This window comes from Pelmatolapia mariae, linkage group LG6 (assembly GCF_036321145.2).
Source record: "Pelmatolapia mariae isolate MD_Pm_ZW linkage group LG6, Pm_UMD_F_2, whole genome shotgun sequence".
Taxonomy (NCBI): domain Eukaryota; kingdom Metazoa; phylum Chordata; class Actinopteri; order Cichliformes; family Cichlidae; genus Pelmatolapia; species Pelmatolapia mariae.
In genome coordinates, this window is record NC_086232.1 from 32,390,832 (window position 1) to 32,414,780 (window position 23,949).

General features: G+C 38.4%; 1 protein-coding gene across 1 annotated transcript; it reads right to left on the reverse strand.

Annotated features, from left to right (window-relative positions):
• Positions 1 to 4,012: 4,012 nt before the first annotated feature.
• On the reverse strand, positions 4,013 to 23,082 carry shoc2 (SHOC2 leucine rich repeat scaffold protein). The gene is made up of 9 exons (XM_063476606.1): positions 23,011 to 23,082; positions 13,781 to 14,822; positions 13,137 to 13,274; positions 12,855 to 12,985; positions 12,514 to 12,702; positions 10,075 to 10,197; positions 9,582 to 9,719; positions 9,149 to 9,266; positions 4,013 to 8,728 (listed from the first exon to the last, which is right to left on the reverse strand). Exons 2-9 carry the CDS (start codon positions 14,445 to 14,447, stop codon positions 8,520 to 8,522), a joined length of 1,713 nt encoding a protein of 570 aa, XP_063332676.1. The 5' UTR covers positions 14,448 to 14,822; positions 23,011 to 23,082; the 3' UTR covers positions 4,013 to 8,519.
• Positions 23,083 to 23,949: the final 867 nt, after the last annotated feature.

Sequence of the window (23,949 nt, forward strand, 5' to 3'; positions counted from 1 at the left end):
ATAACTATGAATAGAAACCCTTTGTCTCTTTACATGTCATGAACTCTGTTCAGCAGTTCACCTGATGTTTGAATTCAAATATTTAACTTCACCTGATGCTTGCATTACTCTGCCCAGTCCAGTTTACTTAGACTATATTTACCTGTCATATGATACATGCATTGTGTCCATAGATTAAGGATGTGGCAGGTAATCACACAACAGCTGCAACAATTTAACACAAAAAAACACATTTATCAGTATGAAAAAAGGATAAACACTGGATCTTTACTGAACTATAAAATAAACCAACAGTGGGCCGAAGCTGGAAAATGTTTTTTCATGAATCTAAGACAGCAAGGGAACGTTAAAAAAAGAGAGTAATAAAGAGTCAGTTTTAAGTATTACTTAAGTTTACTAGAAAGTAGTTGTCTTCCTAACTCTGACACATACAGTGTGGGCAGTATTCCTCTGCAATGACATTACATCAAATATCTTACAAGACTTCGCAAAACCCACAAATGCTAATCCCCTCTTTTTATGTATACAATTTATAGCTGGAGAAGCCTGCACTTTTGTTTGGTTTGGACACTTTTAGCATTTCTTTAGATTTCATCCACTGGGGGATTCATTATGGTCCAAACTCCCAGAGTCTTCTCAGAAATTCTTTCTTACCACAGAAACTGTGCTGAATGCATTGTTTGTGTTCCACTAAAAAAAATCGCTCCAGCAGGGCGACTCGAAGGAGGGAAATCTCAAAGAGCTGCGGGAGGACACAGAGTACCCTGCTTATCATCAGTGTGTGCCGGGCGCGCTCAGAATGCAGGAGTCAGCAGACACACTGAAAAAAAGTGTCGTGATAATCTTGACTGCAGTTGTGCTCGTCTCTCACAAACAAACTAAAGCTGCAACAGTTAATGGTGACTTCACTGTGTTTAACACCCTGTTAGTGTCTATGCTGTAGAGAGGCTAAAACTACAGCTCTAATTATGAACCAACCATATTTTAGTTTGCAATTTTAGAGTAATAATACACTGATTTTTACAGTCATGTGCTTACATGTAGTGTCTTGTTTTCTGATGTTTTTTCCAGGGATCTTTTATTTTCTATTCACCCTTAATTTGATGATTTTGATCACGGAAACAGAAGTGTGTCTTTGACCCTGTTCACTCCAAAGCAGGAGCAACAAGATGTGGAAGAGAAAATTGACATGATTTTAGTCAGAAACATGTAACCCAATAGCTTAATGGATTATTAGAAATTCTGTTTACTCTGCAAAGAATTTCTGTAGAAGCCATAAATCACAAACTATCTGATAAATATGTGGAAGAGTTTTCAATGGAATTTTCTATCTAACCATAATTGAGTTGACTTTAATGGAGCATATGTATAAATTCGACTTTTTTAAAAGCTCATGCTTAAATTGTACTTCCAGTTTAGCAAAGCGTGAATGCATCAATTAACAGGTCTATAACTAAAAAACCCTTCAGCACATTTCCTAAAAATACCCTTTTTTTAAGCACGTTTTAAGGCATAGAAGGCCTGTTTGAGGCTGGTAAAGCTCAAGCAACAACAGACTTTTGCATGCTCAAGTGACATGAGGTCATTTGTCAGCAGACATAAATACAGGCTAATGCTTCCATAAATAATAAAATATCTATATTTGTATCACTTGTATGTAAAGTCATGTCTTCAAAAAGCTTCACATTACCTCTAGTTCTATATTGTCATTCTTTACCCTTAGTGTGAGGTAAACCTTTCCTCCTGTCTTTCTCTCTCTCTCTCTCTCTGTGTAGGACAAGTGCCTAACCTGAGCGGAGTGACGTCACTCACACCTGTTCTCTCGGAAACGGAAGTGTGTCGTTGACCCTGTTCACTCCAAAACTGGAGCAAAAAGATGTGGAAGAGATAATTGACATGAATTTTGTTGAAAACATGTAACCCAATAGCTTAATGGATTATTAGAAATTCTGTTTGCTCTGTGATTGTCTTCTATTGAAGCCATAAACCACAAACTACCCGATAAATGTTGGGAAGGCTTTTAACGGGAAGTCAGTGAATATTCAAAGTGCCCACCTGCGAATCGCTGCTCACAGGCAGGACCCACAAAAAAGCCTGACAATCCAACTCTTGTCTGTCCTGGCTGGTGAAATGATAGCAGCCGTACAGTGAACTGGCTGACTGTTTTTGGGTAAACATTGTCTCGTGGCGCCGGTTGATGCATGAGGGCGCGCACAAAGCGCAAGGATACAGTGACACCTGTCGTCTCCAGTAAGAGCTTCCCAGCTCCGGGAGGACAGCTCCGTGGGAAAAAAGATATTTATGGACATCACAGAGGATGAGGAAGTGGAGGAGGTCAATGAGCTCAGTGTTTTTTTCCCCCAAGTTTATGATTTCCTTTGCTGAAGACACATATGTGGGAGAAAGCACTCTCCCACAGTACATACTTGAGCGTAACTAGACGAGATGATGAACTCGGTTGATCGGGCTGATTTTCAGATGGTGGTGGTAGCTCCATGGTGACATCATGTGAGTATTATTATAGATTTATTTAAAAAGATTAAATGAAGAAAAGAAAAAAGAAGAAAATCCCGTTTCGAGCTTAAGTTAGAAAACAATTTCATCTCCCCAGCAGGGGGCGGTGTTGCACTGGACTGATGACACCGATACAGCTTCAGGCCATTAGAGAGACTGTGATTACTTAAAAAACAAACATCGTTTAAAATGCACCTGCTGCTCTTTTACCATCTTTCGTTACACATTATGTAGCATAAATGAAACTGTATTAACCCCAAAGGCAAGGTGAAAATAGCCAATCTGAAAGTGAATTATAGATAGATGGTGAAAACATCTGTGGCAATGCTGCATGTCATCAACCTGACAAGTGAGAAATGCTGGATGCAGACATATAAACCGCGGGCAATACTTAAGATTAGAGCAACCTATTTCTTTCCGTTATCATCAGTGGCGTTTGCAGCTGTATTCTCTGCACAGGTGAATAATGAATCACATCAGCACTTCCAAGATGAGCTGTGAACGAGAACAGGCTCAGCTCTGGCACAGGTCAGCAGCGATGCAAAACAAACAGGAAATGTGTTGTGTAGTGAGTGCTGAAATTGTCCCCGGGGGTGACAAACAAAGACTGCTTCCACTGCTTAAGTGGAACCAGTGGAAAAAACATTTGTTTGTTTGTTTATTTCATTTAGAACATTAGAAGAGTGTACTTTTATTACAAATGAATAAATAGATTTTTCTTTCTTTGTATTTTTAGATTGATTGCATTTTGGGCTACAATAAATCTTAATGATTTGTTATTGAAGAAACTACTAGCTCTTACAAAAGTTTCTTATCAAGGCAAAGTCCCACACCACCAGTGATGAAGCCCCAGTGCATGTCCCACTAACTGGAACAGTTTCTCTGTACATCTGCTTGCTGTTGCCACATTTTAACAGCACAACCACCTCTTAAAATTGCCACTGTGGTTACATAAAAAAAAAGATTATTATTTATATTAGTCTTCATGGTGTCTTTCCACCTGGCGCTTATGTGTGCATAGGAAATGAGGCTGAATGTGACCAAAAACTTTCACATAAGTAAACTTCAGTAGTTTAAGTTTTTTTTTATGTGTTTATTTGGTTGGTTGGTTTCTGCCATTTTAGACATTATTGATGTTGTGTTTTAAAGGTGAATATAGTTGTGGCTGTTTTGTAAGTTTTGATTTTCAGAGCATGATGATTAATGATGATTGATGATTGAGCATGATGAGCAATGTTGTTTTTGGCAGTTTTTACTAGCACTTTCTTTTAATAAATCATTTGGATGTTTTGGATCTGTTCTCATTTTTTTCATCATGGTGGAAAAAAACAGCTTTTTAATTTCAAGTCTCTTTTAAATTCTGATTACTGTTACCTTATAACATTAGTGAAACGTTAATATTAACTTAATATTCCCATGCTGTGATGTCTGTCTGGAATACAAAATGGAAACAAAACGATAGATAAAAAAATGTGAAATTTAAATACAAGCACATGAATTTGTAAATATTTATCAGTTTATTACAGTTAAAAAGATGTATGTACATACAGAACATCACCAAACATGGTCATTTTCACTCATTTGCAAAGTAGCAGTCTGCAGCTAGTTGGTATCAGAATAATTTTCTTACAATGGGGCGGCATTGATTAAGTTTGTCATTTACAACCAAGCACAAGAGTCAGTGTATTTCTCTTCTTTTCCAATTGCCAAATAATGCTTAATAAAGGCATATATATCCAAATAAATAAAACATCGGGGGGGGGGGGGGGGGGGGGGGGGGGTGCTTAGTAAAACAGACTGTTGTTTAATTGCTGGTCCAGATTTCCTGTTTCAAACGCACAGCTGTACACTGGTGGAAACACCTCAGACTGGATCTTGGTCACTGGTTAGCAATGAAGACTCACATAGAGGTAGTCATGTCTGCGTCTGCTCATCCAGTCAAGAAACAACTCATCCAAAATCTGTTATGTCCAAGGACCCGCATCTCTTTACTGGCGTAAAAAGGAAATTAAAGAAAAAAATGACTGTCTTTGTGGATTAAATCAAGCGGTCATAAAGGTTTTGCTTGGTGCACATAAGGCAGTCAAGTAAATGTATGGAGATACTACAGGAGGCTGTGTCAGTGGCTGGGTGCGATTTAGATAAGTATGCACTGGGAAAGAGTGGACAGCTTCACATTAAAGGGCCATTCCACCAAAGCTGACTTGGTTTATATACAAAAAAGATAAGTAATTATGAATCCATGTTCCCTCATGTGGAAACAAACCTGAAGATTGTTTGTTTTGTTTCTGAAAACATGTCCAAAACTACCTAATCTCAATATAATTTATTTTTAAGAAATGAAGTTTAGTCCCTCTGCAAAACTCCTGAATTAAACCTGATATAACTGCAGAGAATAAGATATTAAAAAAATAAATACGTTGTTCTTTTGCAAAATAACAATGCAAGTCAGAGTTGGTGGAATTCCCTTTTAATGCCAAAGACAAGGGAGACGTAAGCTAATGCACATCCACTTGGTAGCATAATGGCATCATCTTCCATTGCGCTCTGTTTTCTTGAAAAACTCATCACATTACAGATTTTGTAATACTGAGCCTACCATAACGTCAGATTACTGTACAGAGTAAAAGGAAAAATAAGACAGAAGAAACTAGACCCAAATTTACATTGTAACAACCAGTTGCTTGTCATCAAGTACAGTCAGTGGCCATAGACACAAGGAATAGCCAAACAAACACATAAAAAAGACCATTAAGGCTGCTTGTCAATGTAGATTAAGTAGGATAAGCATTGCCACACAATGCTTCGACACCCTTTGCAATATACAAAAAGGGAGCATTTGCAGATACACCAAATAGCCACTAAATCGAAATCGTCTATGCAAAAACGCCCGATTCTGACCCAGACAAATCATGTCAAATATGTGTTCAACATGCTTGTTTCCTGTACAAAATAACAAGGCAAGAAAATGACGATTCGTATGATCCAGAAACAAAAAAGCAAAAGGAGCAAAATGACTGATTCTGTGATGCTCTCGATGGCCTAAAATCACAAACGATAGAAAAATAAACAAAATACTCCAATTATTTTGGATGCACCAGTATGCAATACATCATCACCACCTGCAGCAACAAGTCAGCACCTGGAACTGAATGGACAGGTCGGTGATCTCCATCTCCTCCTCAGAACATTAAAACTACATTCCACGATCTGATAAATGCTCTCCAGTCGATCAGCCCCGCTCAGTTCGTGCCTCACCTCCCATCATCTCGTCTCTTCATACCCTGGCATTCTCAGCCTTGCAAAATGGCACATGAATAAAGTAAAACAGAGAGACTGAATGTAAAAATGGGTCACAGCGCTCACGCTGCATACCTAATGCACATCTCACTTTTGAGTACTCGTTGAAGGCATTTTTCACACAATTGTTTACAGCTAAAAGTAAATACACACACAAAACAAAAGAAACTTCCAAAGCTTTTATATAAAACCCAGGAATGCAATGCCTCCGGTGTGTTGTTGAGCGTGAACACAGAAAGCCCTTTTTACAATTTTTTTTGTCTTTTTCCGACAGTCTTGTACTGTAACTGCGTTAAGCTCAAATATGCACCTTGTGTTGTCTCATCGTTGTGTCCAAACGATTTGATCTGCGTGAAAACCACCGGGCCTGATGCTTAACCGAAAAGGTCAGTGGATTTGTCCCTTGTCAGGTTTTCGAGTGAAGTCTCTGTCGTTCTTGGGAGTGGATCGTTTTCCCTTCTCCTCCCCTACTCGGCTCCCTCTGTCTCGGAACAGCATATATTTAAGTCCATGAAAAGCAGCAACAGGTTCTGCTGGTAAATTAGAAGCAGCGTTTCATTGTTCCCCCGACCCTGACCCGACCCAACCCCAACGTGAGCTGTGGTGCTCACGTCACTTGGGCTTCCTGTTGAGAAGAGTGGCCAACACAACCCACTAAAACACACCAAGCTGCTGCAGAGAAAGTAGGCCCACACATGTCAATACAAAAAAAGATCCATGATTGAATATAGAATTGGGATGCAAAACATCTTAAGGAAAAAAAAAAGGTTTGGTTTGATTTCCTTTTGTTGGATTTTTAAAATGCACAGTCATAGGAAATAATACTAACTGAAAGCACATTTTATCATTTTGAATCAAAAAAAAAAAAAAAAACCCAAAACAAATTGATTTAAAATAAACTGGGCTCATTTGAACTGCAGTTAGCCATTATGCTTGCAACGGAGAAAGCAGGATATGTGAATATTAAAACTGTCTCATACCCAGAGAGACCCTTTTTTACAGTTCAAGAGAACAGGTTCCTTTGCGACTGAAAGGAAAACCTTCCCCAAAGAAAGTTACCATTTATTTTGAGCCAGTGAAACTCACCGTTTATATTTAATTGATACAAATTTACAACCGTTTAACAAATAAAATACTTATGAAACAAAATGCCCCCATTCAAAATAATCAATGAGAGACTACTGATTTTTTTTTTTGTCTTAATATAGAGAATGCAAATAAAAAGTGCATACAAGCAGCAGCATTGCTGGGACAGTGTGGGACAACAAAGATATCTTTAAAAAAAATTAAGTTACAAATCAATACAAATCAAGGGAATAGTTTGCATGATGCTATTAAGATTCTTAACTCGACCCTGTGAAAACAAACTACAGAAAATTAAAGATTTTTTTTTTTTAAAAGAAAAAAGAAAGAACTTTCAAGAAGTTACCGGCCAATGTTTTATTATAAATGTTTTTCTTCTTCTTTTTTAAACTCTCATACACTTACCACTTGCTCCAGAAGCTCAAAACGTCTTTTAAAAACGCTTGATATGTTGGTCAATGATCAACTGGATGACAGCTATGCAACCCAACACTGAAGATAATATCAAACAAGTAAACATAACTAAAAATTGCACTCAAGGCAACAACCAGTATTTGTATTAATATATAAAAACATCATTTATCCCATCACCTATGTATGTTCTGATGTTTCTCAATACCTTTTTGTCACATAAAATCAATATAGACAGGGCCCACAGCACCGCCTGTTTTGGAGAAAAGTCCAAGTTGCTTCTGTTTTTCAAGCATGTGTGATTGGCATTTCTCTATGTATGCATTTACTATCTCCTGCTGCTGTTTATTTAAAAAAAAGACCCTAAAAAAGTAAAAACAAAAAGTAACAGCAGTAATTTAAAAAAAGTTACCGAAATAATTTATGTCTTTGTACTCTTGTGGTCAACCGTGTTTAGAAATAAACCACTGGTTCACTCTAAACATAGGCACATTTAAAAAAAAGAAGGTTAAAAAAAGAAAACAACACAAAATACCAAAAAAAGAACACCATCATTAGACCTTTGTTCTCTATAGTCAAGAAGCAGTTAACACAATTTATGTCAAGGGAAGATGATGTAAAAAAAAAAAAATGTTTTAAAAATGGGAGAGTCAAAAGAATATATAACAAGATGACGTTAAAAATCACGGCAGCAGCAGTAAATTAAAAGTTCCAAAGACTTTTTTTTGTTTGTTTTTGCATACAATTGTATCCTTGCTCACATAATAGATGCTTGCAATTACCGTAAATACATTGGCAATGGGAGCATGGTTTATATGGTTGAAAGACTTGCCACTTAGCTCACAGTTACTCAATATATATAACTTTATATATCTTCAGTTTTGGCAAATAGATGGAAATAATTCCTCTTGTATGATTCGGAATGAAAGACGAGTTACGGGTGATGGACTGGCGTCCTAAAATGACCGTGATAAACTGGAGAAACACAAAAGTCAAGTCTCCAAAGGTTTGCTTTGCTTCTGCCCAAGGATGATAAAAAGAAACATTTTCCTCCTCAGTATCCTCTTTTTATTTGCCCCACCGACACCTGTTGTGACGAGTGTGTTTTCTTTACAGTGTATGATACACATAATGAGGGTGGGCAGGCAAAAGGGTGCAGAGCAAGTGGAGGGTTTGCAGTTAATCAGGACTGGCATTGAGCTGCTCTTGGCTCAGACCATGGCACGGTATGGTCCCTGCATCTTGAGGAACTGAATGATGAAGGAAGGGCCTCCTGCGACAATCTGGGGTGGCAGGTGGGTGAGGGGACAGTTCTCTATGCTCATGATGGACAGTTTACTGCAGAGGGCCAGCTCAAATGGAAGGCTGTGCAGGTTGGGGTTGTCGTTGAGGTACAGTTCCTCCAAGTTCTCCAGTGTGCCTGAGGACAGACATTATGCAGTGTTAGTTGAAGCGTATACTGTCCAATTTTCATTAGCTATACAAATTTTAAGTCTTACAGACTATAAATGTTGCACTGTTACTGCTTCAAAAGAAAATCCAAATACCTCTATACCACATCTATAACCTACTTCTTCTCTCTGCCTAAACACTCTAAAAATACACTAACCTTATCTTCTTTCCCCACTCATTTTAATCTCTGGCTTAACGCAACACTAACAAAGCTATCCAGATTGGTCCAGTCACTGGGAGGAAGGGTCAGAGGTGGGACATACTGTGGACTGTTAAGCTCTTGAACCCTAATGGCTACGCTTAGCTTTTATGGAAAAAATAATGGTTACATGTATTTGCTTTGTCATAAAGGAGATTTTCAGAACGGGTATAAAAGAGGAGTACTGACCAATCTCCTCCGGAAGGTGTTGCAGCTGGTTCTCCCCCAAACCCAGATGAGTCAGGTTGAGGAGGTGGCCGATTCCTCTGGGTAACATAGTCAGCTGATTATTTGTCAACACCAGTTTCTGAAACGAAGGTAGAGACAGCACAATGAAACTGTAAAAAGGCTTCTGATTCCACTGTATGCCACAGCATTTACCAGCTGGAGACCAACTGTGGATGATTATCTAATGTGTAGACAGGCTGTGCTGTATCTGCTCCTTAAAACTAAAGTGATTTCTATGATAAAGGATTAGGATCTCAGTTTTTAAGATTGTTGAAACAACAAAAAATGTTAAAACATTTTAAATATTACATGTCAAAACTTCCTGGTTCTGATTAAGCCTTTATATACAACAAAAATCAGAGCAACCAGACAATTTTAGCAACGGAAGGCTTACCTGTAAATCTTTAAGATAAGCGATTTCATTAGGTAGACATTCCAACTTGTTTTCCTCCAAGTCAAGCTCCCTTAACTTTCTCAAATTCCCAATACCATGTGGTAACTTCTTGAGAAGATTATTTGACAATATTAACACCTGTGAAGACAATGAGATTGTTCCTTATTTAAAAAAATAAAATCAAATAAATAAATAAAAAAATCAGACGGCTTGGCACTATTAAATATAATGATTCACAGAATTAAGCCATTAAACATCACAATTAAACCAAAAAATAAACCCAGAAAAAGCAACAGCAGCTGATATGCGTTTATTTAATAAATCACTAGCCTCAAAGATAAGTTCCCAATGTTCCCAATTTATTATGAATCTGTACCAAATATCATCTCTTGGATATTGTGCTGAGATACTAAAAAAATTAAATTAAATTAAAAAAATTAAATTAAATTAAAAAAAAAAAAAATCACCCAACATTTATGTATGAAAGACTCACCTCCAGAGAAGCAAGACCACAGATATCCTCTGGGATCTTAGTCAGCTGATTGGTGGCCAGGTTAAGTTCAACCATGCTAGTCCATGTACCAAAATCCAAAGGCAGTGCTGTTAACTGGTTGTCCTGAGCGAAGACAAAGGAATAGCGTTATTAGCAATATAACTCACAATTCAGTGAGTCAACAAAATAGGGTGAGCAGACTGATGGATTACATTAGATATGCTTCTTACTAGGGCTGGGCCATATTATACCGTTCACGGTAATACCGGTACAATGTTGGGCAACGATAAGAAAATGAAATATCGCGATAGAATATGGGTAAAACGCGCATGCGCAGTGCCTTTGTTTTCATACGTACATGGCCGAAAAAGCATGGTGGCAACGGAGAATGAGAAGGGAGAAAGCAGATCATTGAGTGAAACGGATGAACCAGAATTAGTTTGTTAAAATGGTGCCACTTCAGTGATGTGGAACTGGTTTGGTGTTTGTCTGTCAGATACACAACAAAGCACATTTTTTTGTAGAACATGCAAGCGGGCCGTCGTTATTGCCGTATTTGCCGGACTAAGGCGCTCGTAAATCTGGGAGTAATCTGGGTCCTAAACTCCGTTCACTTCAGGTCCCAAAGTCAAACGAACACTGCAGCATCACTGAGAGTTAAAAACTGTCTAAATTCTTTCATCTTTAATAAAACGATCAGCATTGCTGCTTTACCAGGTGTAACTATGAAGTTTAACATCCAGGCATCCATGAAAACAGAATTTATTACGCTTAACGGAGTTAGAAGCTAGCAGGAAGTTAGCGGAAGTTAGCTCGCTAGTTTCGCTAGTTACCTAAGCATGATATAGCATGTTCTGACTGAGAGATTTCTGAAAAAATTCAAACGTAAAGCTCTGCTATCACTTCCAACATAAATGAAGACAGGAAACTAAACAGCAGTGACGTTTGTAAGGTTACTGAAGTTGGGCTAGCTGGTTTATAATGATGTGCTACGTGATCGCTAGCGACACAGCTATGTTAGCATAACATAAACAGTGAAGCTGGAGGATGAATGCTAACACTTTTCCACTCCATAAAAGTTAACGTGAAGGTTCCTGATGGTTAGAGACAAATGCAATCGCATGGCAGGATGCTGTAAACGGACCAAACTTCAGTCAGGAGAACAACTTAGATAATCCATCCACAATACGAGGTTAGTCAATAATATACTGCAACAACACAGGAATAGAGCAGCTGTGACAGAATACAGCATTAATGAATCAATGGTACAGAAGTGGAAGAAGCAAGAAGTATGAGTTGAATAAAGTTTGATTTATCTGACTGCTTTGTTTCGCTTAATGTGTCTTATAATCCCGTGCACCTTATGGTCCGAAAAATACATATTTGACTTTTTTATTTGGCACACTGCAGTTTAATGTTGCAAAGCACCTCTTTTTAACTTCAGTGGATATTATACATGGATATGTCAGCCCATTTCTACTGGAAATGCCTTTTGGTTAAACTTTCAGCAAGGAATTTGCATTTGCACTTGCACTGTTAAATTTTTATATCACTTCAATGCACATAAAAAACAGCTGCTTGTTTAAGTGAAAATAAAAGGATGGGGGGTTTTTTGCGCTAGTAAAGTTGTGGAGTTGTATTTTCTCTCGCGTCAATTATATCGTCAGTTATATCGTTATCGCAAATTTTCAAATATATATCGTGATAAATATTTTTGGCCATATCGCCCTGCTCTACTTCTTACAATAAAACATATTTTTTTTTTGAAATGACACTTTAAGAGTACTCACCGTGTACACCAGTATGTACAACTGTTTTTTCCAAGTAACAGATATTTGACTTCGATATATTTAATGATTCCATGAACTTTTATCGTTCTACCTCACTTTTATTAGAACTACTGTAAAAACAAATTTTCCAAAAGTGCAGAATGTTGATGGCCAAGACGAGAGAAATTCTCATGTCAGATTTGTTGCTTTTTTAAATATCTAAATTTTCTATGAATTCACATGAGTGCATAACTTTTTGTATGTGACTCCGTATTGCTCAGGTATAACAAAGCTTCAATTCAATACCTGATGTTCCTGTGGTTTTTCTTCTCTGAAGATATTTTAACATGTCACAGCACAGATTCAATAATGTTTGAATTCAATTTAGCTCTCTCAGTTTCAGCCTCCTAGTATTGCTCATGCTGGCTCACAGTCACAGCTTACTGGAACACTTGACTATAACAGAGCCATTGTCCACCTGGACCTTTCTTTTTACGACAAGTCAAATATGTCTGCGGTAAAAACCAGGCTTAATATTCACCCGTTTTATCCTCTTGTGATACCTTACTACCACCAGACTTTGGCAAAAATAAAACAACAGCAGATAAAATGGAGATAATTTAACCAAAAGATATTATTTGTATATTGTATTACAAGCGTGTAACTATACCTTCATGTTAAGCTTGCTTAACACTTTTGCCCTGGAGAAGATGCCAAAGGGTATCTTGTTGATACGGTTGTGCTCCATGTTGAGAGAGTAAATGGTTGAGAACTGGGATGGCCCACCCACAGGGTACGACTGGAAGCAGTTTCTTGCCAGTGTTAAACTCGTCAGATTGACCAAACTTGACAGCAGACCCTGACCAAATACAGAAACAGTAGCATGGCAGGAATCATATGAGCAGGAAAAGGCTGTTGGTATATGCGGTTGGTTTTTACACTGGATATATTCACAAGTAGACCACAAACATATCATATTACATTTGTGATAAAAATCCATGGTCTACTTACCTCTGGCAACACTGAAATGTTGTTGTTTTCAAGATTTAGCTCCTCCAGTTCTCGACATTGCGCTAAAGATCTGGGAATAGCTGACAATCTATTGTACCTCAGACCTAAGCGATTTATGCTTGCCAAGTTTCCTGAAATAGTAACCAAAAACATTTTTACAGTCTTTTTTGTATCATTATTAAATGTAGCTGGATTCACAAGGTTTTGGGGGAAACAAAACAAATTTAAAAAAGCTTTAACAAAAATACAAACTGATGAATACAAATGATGTAGTTATATTACCTATAGTCTCTGGGAGGTCCAAGAGCTCATTGTGCTGCAAGTCGAGGTTAGTTATCTGTGTGCAATTTCCAATCTCCTTCGGTAGGTGTTCCAACTGGTTATGGGCAACGTCCAGAGTAATGAGGCTGCATAGCTCCCCTGCAGGAAGATGCATACAAAATACAAAAACTACTAATTCAACAAGAGTGTTTTCAATATTATACACTGGCCTCACTGACAACTTCTAAGCCTTTTGTCTCATTCCACATAAAGAGAATTAAAATACAGATTTAAGTGTGCAGAAGAGATTTTTTTTTCCCCCCAAATTGGAACAGCCAAGTTAACAGCAATAACTTTTAAATGCACGGGATTACAGTACGTTAGAGAGAACATTGACAATTACACCGCTGTTATTAGTTTGGGATTTTGGACTATAGTAATGGTCTATGTAGTACTGCTGGAGCTGAAGGAGACTGTGTATAGGGATGTTGTAGAATTATATACATTAAAAAATGGCCATCACAGCGTACACCCTGATTGAAAATTAATACATTTCAAATCTATGGTCAATCACTCCCTTACACTGGAATCTTCTTACAGCCACTGAGAAAAAGGCTGTCTTTTGTCCTTCCTTCATCTGAAGAATTCATTTCCATTTTACTTACCTATCTCAGCAGGTAGCTGTTTGATCTTGTTCTCACGAATGCTGAGCATGGTGAGTTTGGATAGGTTTCGGATGTCCTTCTCCACTGTTGTAATGCGATTGAAGCGCAAGTACAGCGTGGTCAAAGATGTCAAGCGATAGACGACTGGTGGTATCTCTCTTAGCTTGTTATGTCGGAGGTCAAGCATTCGAAGCTTCTTCAGGGAGTCCAGGGAGTCAGGCAAACTGGTCAGGGAGTTCTCACTGAGGGCCAAAGTGACCAGGCCTGATAGGCAACCCACCTCAGCTGGCAGGCTCTGCAGCTTATTGCTGTATAGGTAGAGTTCAGTCAACTGTGTCAACTCCTTAATGGAAGTGGGCAGAGTGTGAATGGACCGCTTGGACAAATCCAGTCTCGTCGAATTCTCCTCCCGACATTTGTTAAGCTCTTTGATCACCTCTGCATTACTGGACTTCTTGCGTGTACCTGTTGCTGGGTTTGGCCGCTTTATCGTATTGTCAACGGAGAAGGCAACACCTGGTGTTGAGCTGCTGGTGTCCTTCTTTCCTTCTTTGGCATCTTTCCCTTTGGTCTTCGGGTCTTTGCCCCCATCCTTCACTAAACCGGCCGGACCACCTTTGGGGTCCTTTTCTTTCGTTTCTTTATCTTTACCTAAAGTACTACTCATGTCGACGTTATCGGGGAACCTACAAGATTGCTCATGGGAGTCTCTCTTGTCAGGTTACTTATTCCAAAAAAACAGGACAGACAGCCAAAGAGGCTTTTAAAAAACACATTCCTGTGCAGGCCCACACATTTACAATTACCCTTGGAATAAAGGCCTTTGGATCCAAAGACTTTTTGGATACTTATGATACTTTGTCCCTTTGTTAAAATGCCATGGGAGAAAAAATCCTTTGAAGTAGCTGGACTGTGGCATCCATAGGCCACATGCTTAAGTGTTTGAACAGCACACAATCCCAGGACCTTCGGATGGAAGTTCTTTCCTGTTGCAAAGTTTAATGAGGGGTTTTTTTTTTCTTTTAAATTCCTTTGACATTTGCTGTGGGAGAAAAACAGAAATTTTGTTTAAATTTGCAATTTTATTTTTACACTTACAAATATAACACTTTGGATTTTGACAGTAAATTTCAACTAGCTGTCAGTCACTTTCTCCTACAATTTTTGTTTCTTTTAACTCTTTCCTGGCAGTTCTGACAAAAAGAAATACCCCTTTTCTGAAAGGACTTCTAAGAACAAAATGTTTAGAAATATTTTCTACTCCGATGATGAATCTTAAAAGTGTTTCCTACTAAAAGAATGCAGTTCTCATTACCATTTAAAATAAATCTTTAGTCCTCTTGTAGTGGGCAAAGATCAGAATATGTGTATATGAAAACTGACAAAAACCCCAGAGAATAAAATGTAAACATGCTCCTTAGAGTTGTGCTGATATATGACAATGTCGAGATCAAAGATTGTGAAAATGAGCAGCGATAGCATAGGTAATTTTTATTTCATTTCCTCTTTAATGCATTAAATAATTATTACCATCATCATCATTATGAAAGTTTAATAAATCGGATCTGTCTTCACTATCATTTCTCCATAGAATCAACACATGCAACACAGAGATGTCTGGGTTTGCAAAGGCACGAAATTAATGTGAGTGAAGCAGCTGTAGCGAACCATCATCATCATCATCTACTGACAGAAAACAGGAGGATATTTCTGACTGCCGTACTGATTTTTGAATTAGAGCTTAATGTGACTACTGAGATGCTCTTCTATCTTATCTCATTAGGCCTTAGTCACCTAGGTCTAGAAACCAGGCAGTGATCCCCTGAAAACATCTGGCTGCTAGGGAGAAGCGTGTATTCCCAGACCGTCTGACAGCAGGCTGCTGGCTGCCAGTGTGTGAATTTGCAAGAACTGAAAAGAGGGTGATTGACTTGATCACTAGCAGGTTGCTGCTGTTAACGAGTGTGATACAAATAGGAAATTCAGACCACTCACCCTCATAGTAAAAAGTTGCAATTTTTGAAACATGGTGGTTTGAGTGTTAAGGACTAACTTTTGTTTTAAATGAAAAAAACTGTCCATTTCGAGTTTGTGTCACACTTTCACAACCGCTTGAAGGTCAGCAAATGTTTTCAGACATATTTGTGTATTCCATACAAACTACAAGTGACCACAGTAACCTACTGACCAAAGCAATTGCACAGAGGGTTTCAGTGCAGCACCGTATATGGTAAATGGACTGGTTCTTATATAGCGCTTTTCTACTCATCTGAGCACTCAAAGCGCTTATCTCTTTGCGACCAATTTCACTTGGCGATAGCAGCAAGCAGCCTCCTGAAACCACTTGCCAATGGTAAGGAATACTTAGTCAATTTCACAGAAACCTCAGGCAACCAGTCAAAACCGGTTGAGCAACCCTCCACCCACCTCCTCCGTATCTTTTACCAGACATAACTGGTTACCAGGAGATTGCAGACCAGTCTCTCAACTTATGTGACTGGGGCTGTGACTTTTTTCTTCATCTGGTTTTTCTGTCAGTGAAAAACTCAGCTGTGTGAAAAGGGTATGGTATAGAGGTCAGGCAAGATGGGTAAGATAGGCGAAACGTTTTATTCGGGGTGGGGGAGAAGATGATGGATGTTACTACAGCTCAACGGTTAACAAGTCAAGAGTCAGCAAATGTTGACTTTATACTGTTTTAGCTGTTCAACTGATATCCACCCACTTAAGTTAACTACTTATAGTAGACACATTGTTGTACTAAACATGCGACATTGCTAGAAAACTGCCGGAACATGTTTCTCTTATTGTGTTTCACTGGCATTTAAACAAGATACCCTGACAATATTCTTCCTTAAAAAAAAAAATCCTAATTTAACAGGTTTCATATGCTGTCATTATAATTAAGGTATTAGGTATTGAGTGTGCTCTGCCAGATCAAGAAATCTGTTTAATTCACTCAAGCATAACCTCACACCAACTACAAAACAAACATTGCATTGCTCTAAATCTAACACCCCACTTAACCACCCCATACAAAATTTACAACAAAATGATCATATTGACTCCTGAGGCAATACTTATGCCCTAGATGTCCAGAGCAAACAAGAAGGGATGTTAAAGAATATACATGTGTGGTACTTGTCTCAAATACTCCCAGACAAAACACGGTCCTTTGGATCTTTATGTGACAAACCAAGGCAGCCTCTCTCTGGCAGCAGTCTCTGTTTAGCCTCTTGCTGGTGCACCTTGATGACTGTGTAAGCTCTCCAGCACTAGTACAGGCTAAGCTGCAGCAAAAAGAGAGGCAGGTTTGGCTCAGGATCAGAGCTAAGTGAAAAGGTTAGGACTGCTGAGAGTAATCTTTAGAAGTGGCTTTCAAAGCATGAAGTTCCCACAACAACAGGTCATATGACCTTTTGGGTAAAAGAAATGTTTGGTCAATAGTAGCACCCCTTACATGAGAGAAAGCCTTGTAGTGTGTTTCTGTAAATAATAAAATGAAGTATCCACTGCTCTTTTTGCCTGTCATAAATAAGTCAAACAGCTAATACTGTCTCTAACAGGCATACCTGTGTACTAAATAATTATTTAAAGAAAATGAGAATACCCAGGCCAGTCCAACTACTAGAGCAATGTAAACCAAACTGTGCAAGCAACTTCCTTTTATGGTTGTACTCTCCGTACCTGTCCTTTTACTTCATTATGGCTATAACAAACTGCAAGTAAAAAAATCATCTGTATAGATTTGAATGCAGTTATAGACTTATAAGAGTTGTTGTATGTTATGCACACAATATGCACACTGATTTCAAATCAGTGCAGTTAAGAGTCCAATGCATTCTGCTTTCATTTAAATCTGTTTCTCTCCTCTCTGTGAATGGTAGACATGATCATTGATCAATGGTCACGGCTATTTGCATAGTAATGATCGTGAAACTGAGCTCATGGCTCACTGTTAGTCAGTGGTGCTAGTTTTCGTCATTATGCGAAAGTACTGTTTATAAGGTTAGGGAAACCTACAGTGAACTGAGACTGAAGAAGTCACTTAAATGCATAACAAAACATTTCTCCTGCTACATCCAAATGAATGGAGTCAACTTTCTCTGATTTTTCTCCACTCCTTTGCTTTTTTTTTGGTTCACCATGTGTGTGCTGGTAAAGAAAGAGTTTAAGGTAACTTGTCACATTACTGGAAATGAAATGAAAGTTCTTAAACAACTGTGGATGCTCGTTAATCCAAAAATGAACCAATATCAACCCCAAATTTTTGGAAGTAAGACAGCTGCCAAAACAATCCTGAATATGATGACAAAGGTCAGAATGCCACAAGCTCTGCTGCTGATAGTGGAGTTAGTCGTGTCCGAGGCACTGGCTGGTCTCTTGCTGATATAGTTGAAGCACAAGGAACAGATTAGGGCAACTCCTGGCTCCATAAGACCAACATTTAGGCTACATACAAAAGTAAAAGAAAACGAAAATGAAGCCAAGAGAGAAAAGCAATGTTGTCCCCTCCCTTTGAGCTTTGCTCCACTTGATTTTACCTGAATACAGTCAACTAAGGAGAAATATACTGTTATTTCATGGGTATTCTGCTTAATTTGTCCTTGGGACTAAGCACCAAAGAACAGTTGCCTCATAGATAAGGCAAAGACTCTGTGTTTCATTTATGGCAATCTGATCAACTAGAATGCATTTTATGCTTCAATGAATGAAACGGTCAAAAATACTTTTATTAAAATCCTGGAGCATTTTCTTTGGGAGTGACCAAAATTCTTTGTATGCAGGATAAACCCTGAATTTGTGATTATCGTATCATCATTGTCAGTAGCAATGACAGTAAAACATTTCCCCAAGCAAAACAAGGGTATTATGATTTGTATGTGTCAAATAAATGCAGTGGTTTCTGTAAAATCACTAAGTGGCTTAATATTTAAATGAGCAAATAAATTCTCACTTCAGAAGGATAATAGCAGAAAACATCAAGAAGAAGCACCAACAGGACAGAGCGCTGTTGAATAACCACAGATTCAAGATATTCAGCCACTAGGGTTAAGGCAAGTTCCTATTTGCATGAATGTAATGATTGGCTATAAATACTGGAGTCCTGCTCAATTTGGATCATTTTAACATTGGCTCTAGCAGGCAGCATTCAAAAGCCCCTCACTTTGCTAGGTTGCTACACAATGATAAATGATGATAAATAGAATCAAACAGCAATACATATATTCAAATACTAAAGACTGACAATACATGACACCAACCTTTCAAGAGGGGATATGCTATAGCCAATATGGGTGGGAGAAAAACTGACACAAATATGAGAGATTTTGATATTTCAACTGCCAATACCCTATCGATACAGGGACACCAAATATCAATAATGTATTACAGAAATTAAAATACTCATGTGCACCACCAATCCTGAGATAATGTTAGCCCAACAAAATTACATTTTGTTACAAGGAAACTACAAGGGAAAAAAAATATGAACACACTCAACTTGACAAAGCTACCTCCTAATTCAGAACAAGCTAACAGCTCACTCACAAGTAAAAATAGGACAGCAATCTCATTGCATCTACTAAAATTGGTGATGGCATCAATTTTTTTCGCATGCTGTAGTGTCTGAATGGTTGCTCAGATTTTGAGAGTGTTTCACAATCACAACCACTTTTGATCGCAAGGCAACTGCACAGGTGGCCAGATAGGAGGCAACCTTTCTGCAAACAGTCACAGTCTTACTTAGACTCACTGCAATCACTCAAGTGAGACTGCTAAAGGTTTGCAAATAATTTCTATCTAAGCTATAAATGCAGACACATTGCCAATATGTTACCACCAGTCTGAATGCGTTTCCAGGAGACTCGACTCAGCTGGCTTTGAGCTGGATGTATTCTGGTTATAATCCTTTTTATTAGGAAAGTTGTTGAGTGTAAATGTAGTAGTTCAATATGAATTTCTGATAAATGATACAAATATGTGATAGCAATAGATATTTGATTTTTGACCATTTATCACAGTTAATTGTTGTATTAGCATAAAAAGATTGCATGCAATTGCCAACTTGAACCATTTGAATCACACACTGATAGCAAACTGACTCCACCTTAAGGTAACATTTCTGGCAGTGTTGATATGCCTGAAATCTCATTTTGCACCAAAAAGAAAAATAACTTATCAAATAAGGTCATCTTATTGAATGAAAAAAGATCTGTGATATCAGAAGAAATTATATACATATTATTAAGGCTTATTACAATAAATATTACATACATTAAAATACACCACTGTAAACTAATATCAGAGTAGGTCTTCAGCTGGTTTAGCATGTAATACAATGTCCAATCCTAATTGTATTTATATAGTGCCAAGTCACAACAACAGGTCCCCCAAGGTGCTCCTAAAAGTAAAGAAACTCAGACACCATGTAGAATGATCAGTGTAACTTTTCTTCTCTATGTGCATCACTCTAATTTTGCACTTTGAACATTCCCTCACATCAGTTCTGATAGTTTCAGTAATCTACATCCAGCAATTTGCTGAAATCTGTGACTCCTTATATTGATGTTATGGTTATTATTTGTTATTACTGAGACAATGATTGTTATTCTCTCAATGATAAATACAAACCTGCGGTGAAAAAGTAGCCAGAAATGCACAAGAGATATTGCTGCATCGACGCAAAGTGTAGTTACATTTCTAGGAAGGTACACGTCAGGTTATGGTGTAGAGTTTCAGAAGGGTTTGTGGTTATGATGTAGCTACAGAGCAGATTTCCTGCTGAGGCATAATTTCCCAGTCAGCAGTTAGCAATAAGCTAGCTAGTTTTTTTAGCATCTGCTACCCCATGGCTCGCTATAGTACCTTTGTGTTAATATAAACACATTAGAGCAGACAATCTCTTTCTAAAAAGACTTGGATGAGGGTTCATTTGTTCTTAAACAACAGGAAAAAAAAGTGCATTCATATTCAGGGAGCAGACACTGAAAACAGACAAATCATAACCAAGTTAGCAATTAATATGTTGTTATGTGGTCTGAGTTATGTGTAACCAAAAGGTTCTATATCCCAGGCTTAATACTCCTAGTGAAACCTTACTTGGCTCATCTGTAAGCCCCGAGGCTCTAGTATACACAGAGATTATTGTTATTATTTTACACCTCAGTCTAAACATGTTGTACACATACTGAGGTCTAAGAAAAAGCCATAGAACATGTAAAATGACAACATAATTCTTGGGGGACTGTTCAACCTGAAGACACCACACACATACGGAAAAGGTTTGGTCGGTTGTCAGAACTAGGTTACTGTTAATGCTGTGGTATTGGGTGTGCTTAGTCAGACCAAGAAAGTCTAGTGTACCAAGGATAAACTCAAACCAACTTGCTCCTGCTACGCAAACATGGCCCAGTGGGTGTTAACATTGCAGTAAGCCTACAACCCCATTTAAGCAATCGTTCAACTACTTAGATAAACCCTACAAAATCCACAAAAGAAAGACAATTTTAACTAGATACATATGACTGGAAAACCTAATTAGTCAACAAAGGACATAACTCATGTGAAATTATGCAACTACTCAGCCAAACCTGTTTGATCAGAATTGTAAATTATGGATGAGCCTTTATATCACCCTTCACAACTGACTGATATGCTCATGTGTGAATGTGTGTAAGCTGAAACTACTTGTTTAGCCAATGTAAATATGAGGCTGAACTCAAGCAAGGTTTTGCAGAAAAAGCTAATGCATTTGTCCATCAACACAACCACAACACCACCATAAAGTGCTATTTGAACTTCCCACATAGACTAATGAAGTTATCCATTAAGGATATCTTGGGCCCATCTGCTAATGTCAGTACATTCGGGCATGAGTGGAACTGTTCTCCCTTGTTTGTCCATTATAATCCCTTTAGGATAAGATGATACATATGCCGATATATCAGCTAATTAGAGAATGCAATAAAGCACGTCCGAAGCAAAGAAATGTTTCAGAGTCAGACTCAAGAAATATTCAGTCATCTGCTTGCTGGTACTTCACAGTAAGTTGAGGCCTGTCAATATAGAATCTCCGTATGATAGAAGGACGCAAAATTGCACAACAGGGGTGAGGTGGCAGCTATCGCTGTTGCCACTAAACAGAACTCCACATGACCCCACTAGGTTGATGGCTACGTGTGCAAATGGCAAACCCCTGGAAACAGACTACCGACAGAAACGGTAGCTACCAGGTCGAGAAGTCAAGTCGCATTTCAATATCACACAATTTCCATGATATGAACACCTAATATGGGTATGACAGTGTATTAACAGTAATGTGAGTGTAACACCTTGACGCTAATAATGCTACGTTGTGACTGTTAACCTAACTGCACAAGCTAGACAACTATTTGTCGTAAACCAACTCGAGTAAGCTAAAATGTCTTCTGTTATCTAAGCCACTCATGAAACTAAAATATATAATACACGTCTCAAAGTCTTTTCTAAACTGGGAGAAACAGCAACCTGTTAAGACGACTGACAACAAGGCAGGAAATAAAACAGCTAAGCTGAGCGTCAACGGCACGGCAAACGTCAGTTATACCAGACTGCTAAATTGCTACCGTCAGCTAGCGAGCAACTTAGCTTACAAGCTAACGGTACTTTTTTTCCAAACAAGGAAAATCAAAACAGCTGTCATTAGCACATAATGAAATAAAGGACCATTGGTGGGTGTTTGCTAGACCGTGCAGAGAGGGTGTCGAGATTTGCCCTTAATACTCACACCCAGCGCTTAGCTTAATCATTAGCAGAGGTGTGTGTAACGCAGGCCCGAGCGGAGCGGCTGTCGGACGTAGACCGACCCGACCGAAGGGGGGGAAATCTCTGCTGTAGCCAGCTGAGTGCATACGGGTAGCAGATACCCAAAGAGAACATCCTGTGAAGGCAGCTGATATCCCGACCCGAGCAGCCACGCAAGGCCACAGAAGAGCCGACAACCTGTAACGCTGAATCTAAGCGCCGTTCCCGTTGTGAATATGAGCCGAGAAAAAAGAAAACAGTGAAAAACAGCGGCCATTCCGAAGCTGAACAAAAGAGTGCGTTCGTACTCGCCACCGCAAAATGACACATCGCCGTTACACACGCCTTAACGAGAGGCTGACAAGTACGTTACCTCTAGAGCAATGCGTTACCGTGCTGTGGGGATAAAAACGTCCACTGTTAATGTAATAAAATAACTGCTTTACCTTCAGAGGTGTGACTCCGCCATCCTTGCTGCTTCCTCCTCTTTTCCTACACTGCTGCTCTGCTCCCCTCCCTCCCCCGGTCACCAAACTGCGTCATTCACACGCCTAACCAATGTTATCACGAGACTTTGAAATGCAATCAAACGTCCATTATTTTACAAACATTTATCTGTGAAAATCAATCTGAGATAATAATAATGATTGATTACAAACCGGAGCATTAAAACAATGTATTGAAAAGAAAATTAAAAAAGAAAACGAACTCATACAAATCTCTGACTTTTATTAACTGTAAAACTGTGCAAATACATTCTCAAAACAACTAAAAACAGATGACTGTCCTTAAAAAAGCAAGCGGATTTTTTTCTAATTTATGTCATGTCTCTTCTTCTTTCTTTTTTTTACACTTATGAAAGTTTTCTGAGTTTTCAGCTCCTGCAAACGCCCTCTCCTGAAAACGCCCTCACTTACGAGCTGAAAACGCCCCCTCATAAGTGTAAAAAAAAAACTTGCAACCACTTGGGGCTGTGTCCAAAAGTTATTCAATCCCATGTTAAAATACACACAGCAAAATGTTTAGACTTGCAAAATAGATGCAAAATAAAATCAACTGAATAAATAAGAGTTCAATGTACATCTAAAACAGTACTACAAGAGGCAATTCTATAATTATAACCTATACACTGGGCCACCTTTACAAATACAAGACAGATTCAAGCATCAGCAATCTAATTTAAACCACATCATGAACCCATCTGCATAATAAACAATACAAGCATGGTACGATCACAGAGAAATATAGTCAGAGCTATAAAGGTGCAAAAATATCTGTATTTATGGCATAGTGCACAATATAGGAAAGACTTTCTCTCTAGCTGCAGAAATGGATTAATGAACTCACCAAACACTAAGATACTTGTGAATCCAGAATATATAAAG